At 38.6% G+C, this 18,305-nt stretch overlaps 1 protein-coding gene and 2 pseudogenes across 1 annotated transcript; 1 reads left to right on the forward strand and 2 right to left on the reverse strand.

Moving 5' to 3' along the window:
- The first annotated feature begins 1,906 nt into the window (after window positions 1-1,906).
- On the forward strand, window positions 1,907-8,389 carry LOC143877581 (IQ domain-containing protein IQM3-like). Its single transcript, XM_077379724.1, has 9 exons — window positions 1,907-2,382; window positions 2,847-2,961; window positions 4,278-4,343; window positions 4,480-4,568; window positions 5,771-5,858; window positions 6,562-6,708; window positions 6,859-6,951; window positions 7,358-7,459; window positions 7,617-8,389. Exons 1-9 carry the CDS (start codon window positions 2,111-2,113, stop codon window positions 8,067-8,069), a joined length of 1,425 nt encoding a protein of 474 aa, XP_077235839.1. The 5' UTR covers window positions 1,907-2,110; the 3' UTR covers window positions 8,070-8,389.
- Window positions 8,390-12,144: 3,755 nt separating this feature from the next.
- On the reverse strand, window positions 12,145-12,552 carry LOC143876369 (secoisolariciresinol dehydrogenase pseudogene; annotated as a pseudogene).
- A 146-nt stretch (window positions 12,553-12,698) lies between these two features.
- On the reverse strand, window positions 12,699-13,754 carry LOC143876370 (short chain aldehyde dehydrogenase 1 pseudogene; annotated as a pseudogene).
- Window positions 13,755-18,305: the final 4,551 nt, after the last annotated feature.

Genomic DNA, 18,305 nt, shown 5'->3' on the forward strand with positions numbered 1-18,305 from the left:
AATGGGTTTGAAACTTAATTTTACACATGTTTTGAGACTTTTTCCATTTTTCTTTTTGTCAAAGCATGCGTTAGAGTCTCAAATCGTGTGTATAATGATTGCAAAATTAAGTTTCCAATTCGCCTTAGCAAACCTTTGTAAAATGACAAAATATGTCCTTGTTTGGTAGACTTGCACGCTTGTCCTTCTTTAGCATACTTTTCACTTTCGAAAAACACTTCTAAAACGGGATAGCGTGCTGGATGTAGAGTGAAAATGAGGGCATCATGCTTTTATCCAATAGGGATTCCCCTTTTGCTAGCAACCCTCCTTATAAAAAAAAAATAGTCCATGAAAATAAAATATCATAGTCTAGTAGGTCTCAAGTTTGCCTTTAAAAATAAGGAAAAATTTTATTTTAGGAAAAAAATTTCAAGGAAAATAAGTTTCCTTTGCAAAATTAGCTTTCGAGGAAAAAAATCCCAAAAAAAGTTTTCCCTATATCCAAACTGGCATATGTAACTCAGAACCCGATGATTTTGGCACCCATGATGTTTGTCGTATATATATTTAAAAAAAATGAAAATGTGGAAACACAGAAGAAGACAAACTCACATGGCGTGATGGTGGAACATCCCTATCTTCACGATAGGAGTATTTATTAGTGGAACCCACAATTACTAGTGGGACCGGATTGCTAGCCTTTTCGTTCGAGTGATCTTTTTACCACTTTCCATTTAGTCATCCCACGTGCCCTAGTTTTGGGAGAAGCCATAAAAGCTGAAAATCATGAGAGCTTACGACAAAAGAGATGACTTAAGAGAAAAAGGACATTGTGAAACAAGTGGTACTAAAGTGACTAAATTACCCCAACACACCTTAAAAAGCTTAAGTTGATGCCAGAATTTTTTTGGTTCTTAGGACTTTACCCACGTTTGGTTGCTAGTTATATAGTGGGCAAAAAAGAATCCCACAAACCATAATAACCCCGCACGAAACCCAAAGCTGGAAAAAAAAATCCCAGCAACGAAAATAATCCCGCACGAAATCCGAGGAACCAAAATAACCAAAAGAAGAACTTTTCTCTTCCCAACAGTTCAAGCAACCAAATATGAGATTTTTATTTTACCGGGATACTTCCAGGGAGTTTTTTTCCCCACCAATCTCCCAAGAAGTTTTTTGTTCCACAAAAGTCCCAAGAACCAAAATAATTCTTGCATCCAAACGGAGCCGCCACCCCATTTGGTGGTCCTCATCTTTGCCTAAATGTGGCTTTTTCTAGGATGAGATTTTCATTAGCTCAGGCGAGCCAAATAAGTTGTTGATTAATTTAGTTTAAAACTTATATACACTGTTTAGTTAAGAATATGGCAACCGATTGTGAGTGCCAAACCAATTATTAGACTCAAAATTACGTTTAAATTTGAGTATAATAATCAGTTTGGCACCCCCAAATTGGCTTTAATAATCTTAAACGAACAAGGCCTAGTGGACTTGGATCGGTCGATAATTTACTTGAAGAATTTTTAAAAAGAGTGCACCACAACTATTGTTTATATATGTTGTTTTCCAAGAAGGTAGGTGTATATTTGCCATTTAAAAATTTAAACTATAGACTTTCTGTTACATATTTTTTAGTCAACAGAAAAAATTAAATACTAATTACGAGAGCAGATGGGTAGTTGGGTAATTAAGGCATACGAAATTTCTAGCAACGTTCTTCAAAGTAGGAAACTTAAGAACAAAGACTGGTGTTCTCTCTGTAATTAAGACACAGACCGAGGGTGTTTCCACAGCACTCCAAACCTCATTTTAACGACCACCTGCCATGTGGCACTTGATGACTTCTACTGGTGGGTCCCGCCTGTTACCCACCAATCACCTTCGACGTTCCTTCCACATCCTCTTAAAAATGGTGTCCCTCCTCATTCTTTCTGCTCTGCTCGTTCCTCAGTCTCACCCACAATAATAAAAAATAAAATCAAGAAAAGATAGCCCTCCATCTTTCCCAAGAGTAGATAATAAAAACCTTACCTCTCCAGATTTCTAGGGTTTTTTTTTTTTTTTAATTCCTCTGCTCTGAAAACTCGCTTCTGAAAACCAAACACTTTCCTTCTTAAAATCCTCTTTAATGGAGGTCGAGCAAGCGAATCCCTCGAGACTCAATCTCCAGTCCAGCGCGCCATTTCAGTTCCCTCGGATGCTCGATGTTGAAGCTCCTAAATTCTTGGAATTCGAACCGACGGCAGCCATTGTCGCCGGACCTCCGGCGCCGGAGATCATCGATACTCCGAAATGCGCCAACTGCTTATCGACAGCTGCAGTTAACTTGCAGAAGGTTTACAAGAGTTACCGCACCCGGCGCAGGTTAGCCGACTCCGCCGTTGTCGTGGAAGAGCTTTGGTACGTCTAGAAATATTTTCCTTTTTTTTTTCTTCCTTTTTGTTTGTTTTACTCTGTTTGGATTGCAAGAAAAACATTTCCTGAGAAAAAAATTTCCTAGGAAAAAAATTTGTTTCCACATTTCAGAGGGAAATGACAGATTTTAGGCATATCATTATAAGTCAAAGGTCCCTGTAAATAAAGCCTGAACTGTGTTGGTTCAAGTAACTTTCTTTTTTCATGTGTAATCAATGGAAAAATATGAAATTTCAGAAAAAGTTTTTTTTTTTTTGGAGTTTGGAAAAGAAAAACTTGTTTTCATGTATAATCAATGGAAAAACATAAAATTTCAGAAAAAAATTTCTTTTCCAAAATTTTCCAAAGAAATCCTGCATAGTGTAATCCAAACATGGGATTCGCTTTTCGTACGTTGTTCTAATATTCTTCGTTTTTTCTTGGTTTTTGTTCTTGACACTATTTTGAAGGTGGCAAGCGATCGATTTTGTCCGTTTGAATCACAGTACGATTTCTTTTTTCGATTGCCTGAAACCAGAAACAGCTGCTTCTCGGTGGAGTCGAGCTAGTTTGAATGCTTCAAAGGCATGTTATTTGGATGAATTTTATTTTGCTAATCTATTATTCTATATATATATATATATATATATATATATATATATATATGAGAGAACGGTTCCTACACATATGTGTAGATAAGTTATCTAGCTTAAAATACAGTGGGGGCCACATTATTTGGGTGATCCAAACCATTCATTTTTAAGGCCCTCACATAGATAGGGTGTCCACAAAAAATCAGGTCCATAGGATCATCCTAACCATTCGAACTGTGGAGGCAAAAAACGGACTAATTTGTGAAGGTTTAAAGACATCCATTTTACCTCCACAAATCGTAGGGTTGGGATGATCCTATGGATCTGATTTTTTGTAGACACCCTATCTATGTGAGGGCCTTTAAAATGAATGGCTTGGATCACCCAAACAATGTGGGCCCCCACTGTATTTTAAGCTAGTGTGTAGAGAACCCTCTACACATATGTGTAGGAACCGTTTTCTCATATACAAAAAATCAGATCCATGGGATCATCCTAACCATTCGAACTGTGAAGGCAAAAAATGGACTAATTTGTGAAGGTTTAAAGACGTCAATTTTACCTCCACACATCGTAGGGTTGGGATGATCCTATGGATCTGTTTTTTTGTAGACACCCTATCTATGTGAGGGCCTTTAAAATGGATGGCTTGGATCACCCAAACAATGTGGGCCCCTACTGTATTTTAAGCTAGTGTGTAGAGAACTCTCTACACATATGTGTAGGAACCGTTTTCTCATATATATATATATATATATATATATATATATATATATATATATATATATATATATATATATATACTAGCTAAAAATACAGTGGGGGCCACATTATTTAGGTGATCCAAACCATTCATTTTTAAGGCCCTCACATAGATAGGGTGTCCACAAAAAATCAGATCCATAGGATCATCCTAACCATTCGAACTGTGGAGGCAAAAAATGGACTAATTTGTGAAGGTTTAAAGACATCCATTTTACCTCCACAAATCGTAGGGTTGGGATGATCCTATGAATCTGATTTTTTGTAGACACCCTATCTATGTGAGGGCCTTTAAAATGGATGGCTTGGATCACCCAAACAATGTGGGCCCCTACTGTATTTTAAGCTAGTGTGTTGAGAACTCTCTACACATATGTGTTGGAACCGTTTTCTCTCTCTCTCTCTCTCTCTCTCTATATATATATATATATATATATATATATATATATATATATATTTATTTATTTATTTATTTTTCATTTTGTAGTTAAGGTAATTTAGAAGTTTTTATGTCTAATCTTTTTCGCATAATTTGCTTTTAAACAGGTTGGAAAGGGAATATCCAAAGATATGAGAGCAAAGATGTTGGCTTTTCAGCATTGGATTGAAGCTGTAAGTCTAAAAAATTGATAATTTTGATTATTTATATAATCTTCTCTCGAATTGAAGTCCTATGATGATTTAGATTTGATTCGTCCATAGAGGCTTGAGTAAACTGTAAATTAATTTCATGTTTTTTTTACTATAGATTGATCCACGACATCGGTATGGACACAACTTGCATTTCTACTATGATGAATGGTGCAAATGCAACGCAGGCCAGCCTTTCTTCTACTGGTGAGTAGAGTAGGCTCTCTTCTTTTCCTAATCCATCTTGGTCTTTCATACAAAATGAATGGCAAGTGTTCCAAATAGATCAACTGGAGCTTGAAACTAAACAATGTTCCTGCTGTTTGCTACTAAACTTATCATTGTGCTTTAGTTCCCAACTAGAATCAAGAGTGTGATATGCTTCTTGGCATTTCTTTTATTTAAGTTCTTTTTGAAGCAATAGATTTAACTATTAGTCCAAAGCGTTTTGGTATTTGATGTCAGAAGGGAACTGACAAGTAGTATAAACAGAGAGATCAAACCTGGTAGCACTTCCTACATGCTCTAGCATGAAAGATGTCACAGGCAGCCAATGACTAGGAGCACCTAGGTGCTTCTTGGGAGCTGCTAAAAGTGGCTTACAAAGTGGATATCATGATTAATATCCAGATAAGTGATGGTATTTGTCTGTGGTTAATATCCCATATGTATGTTGCCTGTAAAGGTGGGGGTAAAAATGTCCTCTCTGCAACAAATTTTAAAACTTAATGAAAGGTTGAGTAGAGTGTCTATTATTTGATATATGGTAGTCTAACAACTCTAGCAATGTGATCTGCCTCATATGCTTATGCTTACCTCATTGCACATAAATTTGTAGAATACTATAGGTGGGATCCCTTAAGGGCCTTAATGAGAACCCTCCATCTCTGTATCCTAGAACCTCATTTTTTATTTGAAACCATAGTTGCATAATTCCGTTAGGTACGTCCCAATCTGCACCTATCTTTCCTAAATGGTACTTCAGCAAATGGGTCTCGATTTCACTGTTCATCCATACTATTTGTCTGAAATCAAATCGGTTTTATATTGCTCATCTAGCCGTAGTTCACCAATTATTCCTATGCCAAAGACTCATGAACCATGATTAATAACTTGACCATATCACATCCAAGCATTGGGTTCCAATCACGTGCCAGTTTTCGAGATATCAGAAATTTTCTTTTTGCCTGTTTCATCTTGTGTTATGGCTGACATACGTTTCTACAGATTAAGATGGTCTCCTAGATACTGCAAATGCTAGTTACTTGCATATATAAATTGACATTCAATAAAAAAAAACAGTACACATGGAGAAAATATTGATTACGGGTTATGTTCAACATAATAATGGCATTGCTTCATCTAGCACGTTTAATCTTAAAAAGCCTGATTTATCCCTCGATCTGCAGGCTGGACATTGGAGATGGCAGAGATGTTGATCTAAAAGAATGCCCTAGATCATTGCTTAGACAACAATGCGTTAAATATCTGGGTCCTGTAAGTTACTTCTTGTTTTGGGTATCAATTTTATGTTCAAACACATTGTTCCTAAAATCCTATGTTTTATGATTCAGACTGTACAACCCAATACAAATTCTATGGAAAAGATTCATGATTCAATCTGAATCTTGTTTGAAAATGATCATACATGAATTGTACGTTTCTCCCTTAAAAATAAAACAGCATGGAGATCATTGCTTTTGAATGGTTTTACAGTTAGTTTTTTTGTTGTGTATATGAGCTTAGAAAAATTTACTATAGGGAGTGTTGTAGATCAAATCCCAATCTCCCTCAAGTTTGGATTGTGCCACCACAACGAATACTGCTCTGTGGATGTTGAAATGATGATGCAATTCTAAGCACTAAACAATAGGTTAACATAGTTATGAGATTGCACGTTCTGTGAAAACTTCACGTGTATGAAATGAAAAACAACCTTAATTTGGTTTCTAAGCTCATGTAAAACTAGCAGCTTGTCAGAGGAAAAAAGGAGAATATTTGCTCTTAATTCATCTTTCAAATCAAATCTTTTTTTGTAATCACCCTGCATTTCGGATCACATCAATGGTAAATGGCAGACCACACTTGGCAATTCTGTTGTTCCAATCCATGACCATAATGGAATTGCTAGTTTCAGTGCTAGTGATCGTAATATATTTGGCATTGTCATCTTGTTTACAGTCACTGCTCAATGTTTCAGCAAGAGAGAGAGCACTTTGAGTACATACCTATCGAGGGGAAAATTGTGCACAAACAAACTGGAGAGCTTCTTGATACAGATAAGGGACCTGCTAAGGGCAAATGGATTTTTGTGATGAGCACCTCTAAGAAGCTTTATGCTGGTCAGGTAATATTTGACAAACTGGATCACTTCTAGTTTTATAGTTGATATTTATAAACATTTTAACTAGCATCTTTGTTTGTTGAAATTTTGATATGCAGTCCATTCAAGAGTTAAAGTATTTCATTTAATGTGCTTGCTTTGTGTTGCATTCAGAAAAAGAAAGGGAAATTTCATCATTCCAGCTTCCTCGCGGGAGGTGCTACGTTAGCAGCTGGACGATTCATTACAGAGAATGGGGTGCTCAAGGTAGCGTATGTGGTAGATGAACATAAGAAAATATAACGGGTTTTTCTTCATTGCAATAATTTTTTGACACCGGAAAGGAAAAGTTCATTCAGAAAAATAAATTACAAAAGGGGCAGAGAATGCCCCACATGCAAGGATGACCTTCTAACACTTGCCTTCACAAGCACATCAGCAATTTCGTTTGCACTTCGGGGGTTGTGCAAAAGGAAACGGAATCAGGTCTGCAAAGATATAAAGTCTCATCAATGATTCCTGCAAATCTCCAAAACTAAAATTTACTATAATTGATCCCCAAACACTTGTTTTGTTTGGTCTTTCCGGGCTTCCAGTGGACACTTCCATCCCTAATATTGGCTTGAATCAGTAATTCCTATAGCTGATCCTCAAATTCTTACTTTGATCGCAGTGCATCTGGGCTTACAGTGGACATTACCATCCGACTGATGAGAACCTCAGGAGCTTCACATCCTTCCTTGCAGAGAATGAAGTCAACCTTGACGAAGTTCAGGTATCTAACTCTTTTATCTTCTAAAAATGCATTCCACCACTAGGTTGCTTCTCACATCCTATGATTCATACCCTGTACCACATCAACTTCTATGCTCTTAGCTCTGATAGCAACACTCAGTTCTGATTATGGATCTATAATTCTTGAATTGATATAGATTCGTGCATCATCAAATGAAGACTATTATGAAGATGGCAAAATGTTTTCAGAGGAAAAGACAGCTGAAGTCCCAACAGATCCAGAACCAATCCAACTTGAGATCCCCGATAAAGTTGCAAAAGCCATACCTTCAGAACCAACTAAAGCTACCCAAACAGAAGCAACACTGGTTGATGAAGCTAGAGGCGGCTACAAAAGGACTTTATCTGGTGGTCTTCAAAGCCCAAGATCGGAGGTGCCTCAGAAAGCAATATTGCAGAGGATCAGTTCAAAGAAGGCATCAAGTTCATACCAGTTGGGGCATCAATTGTCTGCAAAATGGTCGACGGGAGCTGGTCCAAGAATTGGTTGTGTCAAAGACTATCCGGTGGAACTAAGGGTGCAAGCCCTGGAATTTGTGAACCTCTCACCAAGGGCACCTCCCACACCTTCGACGTTTCAGCAATCTTAGCACAATTCTGCCAAGTTCCATGTCACCCAATCTCCATAGTTCTGATCTGATCTTGGACGTGTAGATGAACTGCTGTCAGTCAATCTGATTCGGCATTCAGTTAGTGCCTCATGAAGTGAGTCAACTAAGAATAACAGACTGCAAGATGTCTGACCATATGAACCTGAGCTTCTGTGGTCGAAATAATATTTTAATTGTTGGAATAATATGTAAGTAGAGTCATGTAACCATGAGCTTATGAAGGGGATTTCCCTACAGATCCAATGTTTAAATTCTCACCAGATAAATCATTGACCGCCCGAGTGAAACCGGTTTTGGCCCTGATTGAATCAATCAAAAGCTCGCTTGACTTGCCCCAGTCAGTAAGGAAAATTGCTGGGTTAGTAGTTGACTCACTGTACTGTCTGGGTTTTGCCTTCGGTGAGTTCTTAGTCGAGTACGGGTTTTTCAAAAGCAATGTCAGGTGCAATCAAAAGCAGTTTCAGCTGGACGTCTCATCGGTCGAGGAGGTAAGACTAGTATTTCTGTTCATATATGCTTAGTGTATTTTCCTTTTTATCATGACGGCTATAGGAACCTCCTTCTCTTTCTATTTTATTTAAAACAAAGTCAAATCAATGAAATTGTGAAGAATACCCACCCGTACTGGATGCAAATTGGGATGGTTACACACTAGTCACCGCTCTAGTACTGAATTTTGTGTATTTCTTGGCTCTGATCTTCTCTCATGCGTCTCAGAGAAACAACCCATTGTCGTTCATTCAAGTGCCGAAGCTTAATACAAGACCCTTGCCTTTATCGTCTCAAAGACGTTACTGCTTAATATACTCACAGTGATCTTCACATTTCTCCTGAGCTTTCACTTTTCCTCTATAGAGACAATGTTAGTGCGACAACATGGATGTTAATCCTATCTTTCATGCTAGTATAAAACACATTGAGATAAATTATCACTTTGTTCGTGAGCTCATGGCCAATGACACTCTCAATTCGTTTTGTTCGCAACACATGACAACTTCCTGGCATCTTCACCAAAGCTCTTCTGAACAATGCCTTCTATTTTTTGCATTCCAAATTGATGCATGCATCCATTTGAGGGGCTTTGAAAACATCATCTCCCGTGAGGGCGTGCGGAGGTCCGCTTGGCTGCCGTTGCTCTTTTCCTTGCTGACGGGGTTGTGCATTTCAGGCAATCATTCTGTATGCAAAAGCTACCGGATGGACCATCTACTTTTTCCACCACGAAAACTAAAGCATGAGCTATAGTTTTGCGGGGATTAGATGAGAGTCACAACATAGGTTTAACAGCCCTAGAACCCAATATGACTCTGTTCGGTCTCCACTCGCATTGAGATGGGTTAGTTACCAAATTATGAGGACGGAAGGTGTTAGCCTAATCGCAACAAATTTCACATTCATGAAAAAGAATCACATATAAAATAAATTTGGATCAAATTTTCCTCCTGTGAGAAGAGGCTTTATTAATTTTGGTAAGGATTGTTTTTATTATTTACATTTCTTGAAGAAAGAAAATACCTCCATCAAGAGGTTCCCTATCTAAATACAACTTTTGATTATCATTCCAAAAAGAAGATCATGAAGAGAGAATTTGACTCTGGTGATTTTTGGTTTCGTACTCTCTTGTAAAAGATTCTCCCGGAAGAAAGAAATCTGAGAAATCTTTGAATATGATTTTATTTAGACTCTTTTGTAAGAGAGTTCTTTAATGTCATTTCATCTTTCTCCCGGATCCCAGAAGAGAAAGGTCTTTTCATCTTTCTCCCGGTTCTGTGAAATTAAAGGTCTTCTGGCATCTTTAGAAAGGTCTTCTGGCATTTTTTTCTCTTACACCAGAAGAGAAAGGTCTTTTTTTCTTTTCGTCGCCCGTAAATCGGTCGAGGACGGTCTTCTTTCTTTTCATCTTTCTCCCATTAATCGGTCGAGAAAGTTCTTTTTTTTTTTTCATCTTTCTCCCGCGTAAATCGGTGGAGAAAGGTCTTAGGAGACTCAAAAAGACCTCTCTCTTTCTTCTTTTTAGACGTAGTCCGCAAAAAATTGGAAAAAGAACTGAAATGGAAAAGAACTATTTATTTCTTTCTGGAAGGGTTGGCTCGATCAAACCGTTGATTTTGGATTCAACTTGACTTCCGGAGAAGTTTACTAAGTGAATCCGTCAATCAGATATTTTTGGGCCATCGGAACACCCGTCGCCTTTTATCAAAAGAGTCCGGATCTGCAAGAACACCTCTTTTGATGAAAATATTCTATTCGTCATCCTGAAGTATGCCACAGACTTCGCTTCCGCATTAGAAGGTGCACCTTGGGCAGCGATTGCGATATGAGCTTTGAAGTTGACCTCAGAAGCTTCGTAACCGAGCAGCCATCCCAACAGTTCTTTTGAAGCCTTCTCTTCTTGTGAAGACGGTTCAGACTTCATCGGTTTTTTTATGAGGGTGGGAGGATTAGCAGGAGGTAGAACAGGGACAGCAACATCTATTTGTTAATGGTAGGGGTAAATCCCCGTACTGGCCGTGGCTGTAGAAAGAAAAACCATCTTAGAAACATTTCATAGAATTCCTCCTGTTTTTCTCCCTCAGTATCCTTGTAAAAATCTCTATTTTTCACATTAACTACTTGTCCTTCTCTCTTCAAAGACTAATCCTTTTAAATTTGAGTAGAATAATCAGTTTGGCATTCACAAATCTGTTGGATTGGTCGATAATTGACTTGGAGAATTTCTAAAGCGTGTTCAACCAACACGGTCTAATGTTAGATGGTCAGAATTGCTTAACTGCTTAGTTGGATGGTCAAAAACAACAAATACACAAACATTCGTAGTCAACGACAATACCAACATATTATTATGGAAATTAGGATTACAAAAATGTCGTGACTTTTGGGGAAACAGGGATCGAAACCAATGCCTGTAAAATGAGTGGTTCAGATCAATCTAAGGTGGGGCTCCATAGAAAACTAGAAAACAGTATGAAGACACATTTATTGTCAATATTGTAAGGCTACTGATATTCCCACTACAATGTTTTGATAACGAGAAAAATTCTCATTGTCCTTTATTATTTAACCAGCTGTCAATAACTATTATAATTCCCCAAAAGCTATCAGCAGCCAATTCGAAAGCAAAAGACAAGATGAATTTGTCTCATTACCAAAACAAGGAAGTGCAAATATCAATAGCATATTGTAATGTGTATCACAACTAAGGATGGACATGGTTCTGTTCTGTTCTGGGATATATACCCAGAATCGAACCATATATAATCGGTTCGTAGAAATTGGAACCAGAACCGAACCATTTATCTTTGGAACCGAACCGGGGGGCATGTATATGTAATCACATCTATGCATATGTGATCAGATCCGTTGGCCCATTTGTGGGTCCACTTTGACCAGATCCATTGGCCCAAGTAACAACCATAATTGCGGTCCAGGGACAATATTCCTAGGCCCTCGATCGATGCGCTTCTTTTAGTATTCCACCAATGAGAAATAATCCTTCGATTTCCGTGCTTCTTTGCCCTTGGACAAGACTGTATTGGCTGCATAATGATGTTCTAAGAGATCAATGGTCTTAATCTCACTTGCATGTTCGTTGATTAAGAGAAAGGCCCGTATGAAGTTCTACATGATTAACGGTCTTGATCATAGTCACTTTCATCGGATGATCCTAGGCCCTTGATCTAAAAGCCTCTTTTAGGATTTTGAGTGGCTCAACAATCTTGATGCACCCACATATCCTTGTCTGGATTTATTATTATTATTTAGCACAGAGATGTCCGTGAGTATAGCCATGGTAGCTGCATCATGATGATATTCCAAATCAACGGTCTTGATCACACTTACATGCATAATGTATATGTGATCAGACCTATTGATCCAATTGGGAACCACATACATGATATTCTCCTTCTATTGTATTTAATATAATATAGTGCATGTATGTACTAAAACAAATAAATGGATCCAATTTAATTTCTGTATTAGATGATTCGTTCGAGGTTGGTACGTCCAAATAGATCCAATTACACAACGAAAATAAGATGATTAGCTTTTCTGATCAAGAAGCTTGCCTAGTAACCATGGCAATGGCAGGATGGAGTGTGGAAACACCCCCATCTATCAAAAGGTTGACTCCACTCACATACTTAGACTCATCACTTGCCAGATAAACAGCAGCTTCTGCCACATCCTCTGTCTTGAGTGTCTCTCCTTTCAAATTAGCCGAATCGGCCATCCACTTCTCCACCTCACTCTCCTCCATCCCAACTGCCTTTCTCATCAAAGGAGTGTCTATTCCATTAGGAGAGATGCAATTGACTCTAATCCCGAATTTCCCCAACTCGGCACAAAAGTTCTGAGTCAGACCCACTACCGCATGCTTAGATGCCTTATAGGCGTGCAATGTGCCTACACTCGCCACCGAAGAAACACTCGAAAAAAACTCCTTGATCTTAAAAGTCCACATCTGATGGCCAACCCAAAAGAGGGGCCACAAGTGCAACGTGTAGGCTAACCCTAAAAAGAGGGGCCACACGTGAGGGGAGTGTTAAAGTATAAAAGATTAAATAATGCCTTCTCCAATGGCCTAAGCTTTTAGAGAGATTGGTTGTTTCACATCACCCTTGCAGCGTGCTTCGCACCCAAGAAAGCCCCAAAGATGTTCACACTAAGGATACTTTGGAATTCTCTGCTGTCTATGTCTAAGACAGATGGTTTCATTTGACCCGTAATCCCTGCATTATTGAACATGATGTCCAGCTTTCCATATTTGGAAACTGCACCTTCAACAGCATTTCGGACTTCTTCTTCTTTCGTCACGTCGCAGTGTGTGAACAACGCATTTCCGTCTGTTGAAGTATAAATGATTAAATACCACCAACTTTACAACTCAAGCTTTTGGAGTAATTTGTTGTTTTTACATGGTATCAGAGCTATTGCCTCATGACATGTCCTGGGTTCAAAACGCAACAACTTCTTAATATTAAAAAAAATCTACGCAACCCAAAGAGGGGCCACATGCGAGGGGCCGGGGGAGTGCTGAAGTATAAATGATTAAATAACATTAACTCTAACAGCTTAAGCTTTTGGACTAATTAGTTGTTTTCACACCGTCAGAGCTGAGCTCTTTGCTGAGAGTTTGGCCTAAGTCGTCTTGAACGTCGGCGATCACCACTTTGGCACCGTGGCTTACAAATAATCTCGCAGTGCTCTCGCCGATCCCGCTAGCTCCGCCGGTTATCACAGCTACCTTCCCTTCCAACCTGCAAAATCAACTTGGTTAATTTCTATCTTTTGGGCTCTTTTTTTTCTTTTTCTTTTAATCTATGACAATGCCATGGCTTGAACATTGCAGTCCATAATTCCTAAGGGTGCAACTCGGGTCGATTTTTTGGAAATTCGGGTTGAGCTTTTACCATAAAACCGGGTCGGCTTCGGGTTGATTCCTATTCATTTTTTAGCAATAGCTGAACCCTACCCGACCCAAGTTGCACCCCTAATAATTCCTACCCATTTGGATAGAAGGGCAAGCCCAAGTGAAATATGTATTCTTTTTTGTTTTTCTATTTGGATTGAATCTGAGAGATTGTGTAAAATAAAGAAGGAAAATTTGATGTGTATACTATTAATTTACCTTCTAGCAATAGAGGCTATGATAGAACGGCTCATCCTTATCAAAGTTTCTATGGAGAACAGAGAAGATTTCTTGGGCTTGGGACAAGGTTTTGTTTTCATGTCAGGGAGGAATTTATAAGGAGGAAAATGTTCATGAGACCTGTTCTAGCTCTGGTAGCTGCTGACATAAAAAACTAAAGACTATAGTGATAACAGACCATTTCATCATATTCACGGTCGTGTTTGTTTTGTGTTTCGTATTCTCCTCTTTATATTTTGCACACTGACAAAAAGAAAAAATGGGAATCCGTTTTGAAAATAAAGACTCTAGTGATAACTGACCATCGATCTCATCATATTCACAGTCGTGTTTGTTTTGTGTTTCGCATTCTCCTCTTTATATTTTGCACACATTCTCATTATTGTGGGGTTCTCCCATGAATCGTACTTTCGGTGTCCGTATCATTTTTTCCACCTTTAAATCTTCAAACTACATGTTGTGGTGTATTAAATATATTAATTATCATTTATTTTATCATCTTTTTCCCACGAATAATTTTGAAAGAAAGAGAAATTATATGGTGCCCGGCCATAAGCCTCTTGTGGCAGTAGGTCAAAAGTACGGCCCTTGATATTTGACCCAACAGCAGCCTCTTAAAAAGCAGGCTGCTGTTGGATCAAATGTCCACCCTTGACATGGGACTTGAAGGTCAGAGAGGCTGCTGTTGGGTCAAATATCCGCCCTTGACATGGGACTTGAAGGTCAGCATATTAAAAAGTAGGCTGCTTAAAATGCGGGCTGCTCACTGTTGTTGGATTAAATTTCAAGGGCGGTACAGCCCACATGGGATTTGCTAGCGTCCATCATAGAAGGCATTTCGCGGACCTGTTGTGTTGCATCTGAAAGTAGCCACACAGGCTCATTTTTCAGCAGATTTTGTCTTCATTCATGAGGTGTGGCTGCTCTCATATGCAATAGGCCATCCGCGAAATGCCTTTTGTGATGGACGCTCCAAATCCCAGATAAAGATGGGGTGAAAATGACATGATTTGGTCATTTTCACATAGAAAATGATATCTTCCTAAACATCAGGGCTACCCTACATCACTTGTGCCTTTCCTTGATACATGATGAAGGACTTCAAATCTTCACCTAAACATGCTATGACCTTCAACTGTTTTCCATTGGATATTAATTCTTTAAATTGATTAGAAGTTTAGAACAAACTAATACATTCTTATTTATTGCTTCAAGTTCGTCACACTCTTTTTTAATTCTACAACAGTAGCACACTCAATTTCTTTGAAGCACTACACAATATGTCTCTTATAAGTTAATACATTCTTATTACGGGATTTGCTAGTGTCTATAGACACCCCATTTTGACCGGACCTGGGTTCGAGTTGCTTGTACAAAGCCTCGTCAAATCAGTGAGCTGGGGTCCCAAATTAAACCCTGGGGTAGTTTAGGGTCTCTCATAGACCTCCGCAAAATTTCGTCGAGATACGAGCGCGTTTGCTCAGTGAACAGGTCAAGAGAGTGAGCGCAATGCGGACCCAGAAGGGGAGTGAAATATCTGAAAAGGGGGTTCTCCGCAGAAAAAAGGAGGACAAATGTATTATTCATATGAAGAAGGGGGGTGAATTAGCTCGTCTGGGACGGAGCCAATTTCGCGCGCCAATCAAATATTCGTGCGCCCATTAATTTTGGGGCGATCATCAAATAGGGGGGTGCAGATATCGGCATTTTTTATTTTCTATATATAAGAAAAAAATAAAAAAAAGGAATGAAACTGTTCATTCTCGTCTAAACGAGAGAGAGATCTGAGAGAGGAGAAGAGAGAGAAATCGCACCGCCACCACCATTCTCCGGCCACCCCATCGGAGCTCCGGCCAAACCTCTCCCCTTCATCTCCTTCCCTTCTCAGCCATACCACCTCCTTCCACCGTCTTATTCTTCTTCTTCTTCTTCCCGAAATCCACCGCCATCTACGGCCGATCATTGCTAGATTCCGAGATCTGAGATTTGAAATCTCATATCAGAGATCCAAAATCTCAGATCTGAAATCTCAGATCTGAGAAGATAGGGAGAAGGAGAAAAGGGGATCTGGGATTTTCTCATTTGCAGAGGGTTTGAGAGTGAAATTAAGGGAGAGATTTTTGATTTTTTCTCTTCAAAAATCAGAGAGATATGGATTTTCGTATGAGGTGAGAAATTCCAGAGAGAGTAAGAGTTGGGGGTTTTCTATTATCTCATTGATTCGATTGTCTTCTCCGGCCATTTTTTTTAAATCCGACCTCCTCTACCTTCGAATTCCATTTCAAAATTTCTTCTCCGGTCGTATTTTCACCGGATTCCGGCTGTATCTTAAATCTTAGATCTATTTTGCAAGTTTCTTTGATCTTTAGCATCAACAATTCGGATTGTGTAGAAAAAGAAGATTAGGAGTGCTATTACTCAGATCTACGGGATAGAAGCAGATCTTGGCATAATCCCTTTGCAGAAGAAGAAAAAATGCTTGGATCTTCACAAAGGTAACAGAAATTTCAGGCACAATTCGTTTTTCTTCTCGATTTGCAGATTTATGATGTATTTCATTTGTAGATCTGATTTGAGCATGATTTCTTTAGCTTCGGTTGTGATTCAGATCTCAATTTAACTCTAGCATTGGCCCTTATACTGTTGATCTTTGAATTAAATTTCCAAAGGTTTGAGTCACTGTTGCAGGAAGAATCCTTTTTGATTCACTCTAGATCGCAATTCTTGGTTATGATAGTAATGGATTCAAAAGATTAAGATTTTGTATCCAAGAAAGCATTTTGATGCAGTTTGTCTTTTCTCATTAAAGTGTCTTGTGAGATTAGTCATGGCCCAGTCTTTATTTTGCTGTGAAGGATAGAGAAGCTGTATTGTTTTAGTTCTTTTGCCATTCAAATTTAAGGCATTCATCATCTGTTTCATGGTTATGTGCTGATCGTGGGTTCAAGTTCTGTTGCCGCAAGATGCTCGCGCATTATTACTTTGATTAGTCATGTCCTGGTGATAGTTTAAATTCAATCAATTTCTTTTTATGTTGAATGGCATGCTTGAGCCCTGGTTACATTCTGTGTCATTGGGTGTGTCATTTGAATACCAAAGGATAGGTTAAGTTAAGATGCACTTATCTACTGTCCATCAATGCACAATTACTGGCCTGCAGTTTATAAGCTTTGTAATTGTAATTTGGTTAAGTTCGCCTGTTATGAGATTTTGTCTTTGAGTAGAACCCGCTCCTTTGCATGCTATGAGTATTTGGAGTAATTGTCTATTTCTTTTGGTACCTTCAGATGTTGGTTCTCTTTTTATTGCAAAAGAGGACGATGAAAGCGATAGCACAAGCCCATCTTTAGGGGACTCGCTCAATCCAAGTAGCGCTCCCCTCTTTTGTTTAGTAGGCCTACCTAACCTTTTGGATTTCTTTTAACCATTTTTTTAAAAGAACCCTTCTCTGGGCAATGATAAGGTTACTTGGAGCCCGTCTTTGTGTTTTGTGGCTCACCGTTTTTTTGCACTTGAATCTGCACGAGTTGATGCCCCCTGTTATGCACCAAAATTTATAAAAATCAGAAATATCATTGCATGCATTTGTATAATTTGTTGAAAATTTAAGATTCTTCTTTTATGTTAAGTTTTGAGTTAGGTTCTGAAGATGAATGGACTGTTCAGGTGGGATTATCTTGAAAGCTTATCATACTTATTTTTTATTTAAATAAATTGTTTAATTGAAGAAGGAAATCAGATGACTACTCTATTCGATGTTATCGACATGAGTACTGTTTGATTTCAAGGCGGTTTGTAGAAATATTATATGTGTATGAAATCAGATGATTACTTTGGCATAATCTGATTTCGTTGGAGTCCCCGTATTGGGGTTTGTGGTTGGCTTTGAAGTGTTTAATATCATTTTTTTATTTCATTAGGCTACTGTGGGACCCGATCCCGCGAGAGGGGTGGTGGCGCGAGCCGCCACGCACTATCTCTTGGTCTCTCGTACCCACGCGATTGGCGTGTGCCTTTCATTATTGATTTTAATTCGTCTTTTATGTGAACTTGGGATCACTAAGGCAATCCGAATTCCACACAAAAGAGACTGACAGAGTCGCCACCTAGATGTGGGATCTAGGACCCATAATTAACCAGAAATCTAGACTCGCTACCTGGTTACAAGAATGGAAGGTATGGGGATTTATCCACCACATGCACTATTCCTGCCCGATAATCGGTCTTCAATTCCAAAAGTTAACTCTTTTAAATTCATTTTAAATGGCTCATTCAACTCTCTGTTAATGTGCGAACTATGTGACATGCATCCTATGATCTAATTTCAATGTGAATCCTAAATGTGTATCTTGATTTCTTAATTGGTTTGGATTCAATCTAAGTGAAAGTTCTCCTAAAATTCTAATTTCATGGAAAATCCTAAGTGATTTGATTGTTTCAACAGTTTTAAAAGTGATTAGCCCGAGTCCTCAGATGGTCTGGTATTCATCCAAAGAAGCCTACGTATCCCCGCCTCCACGAGAATCAAGGCAACGTAGTTCTTCGCGCCTATTCTAAGCTAGGAT

This window comes from Tasmannia lanceolata, unplaced genomic scaffold (assembly GCF_043159265.1).
Source record: "Tasmannia lanceolata isolate RefF3 unplaced genomic scaffold, GAP_Taslan_0.1 ptg000005l, whole genome shotgun sequence".
In the NCBI taxonomy this organism is placed as follows: Eukaryota; Viridiplantae; Streptophyta; class Magnoliopsida; order Canellales; family Winteraceae; genus Tasmannia; species Tasmannia lanceolata.

What these genes read in the sequence shown, in the direction of transcription:
- LOC143877581 (XM_077379724.1), top strand. Translation starts at nt 2,111, where the DNA reads ATGGAGGTCGAGCAAGCGAATCCCTCGAGACTCAATCTCCAGTCCAGC. An exon ending in CAGAGAATGGGGTGCTCAAG is followed by an intron (nt 6,952 to 7,357) that starts GTAGCGTATGTG and finishes CTTTGATCGCAG; the next exon opens with TGCATCTGGGCTTACAGTGG. An exon ending in TCAACCTTGACGAAGTTCAG is followed by an intron (nt 7,460 to 7,616) that starts GTATCTAACTCT and finishes GAATTGATATAG; the next exon opens with ATTCGTGCATCATCAAATGA.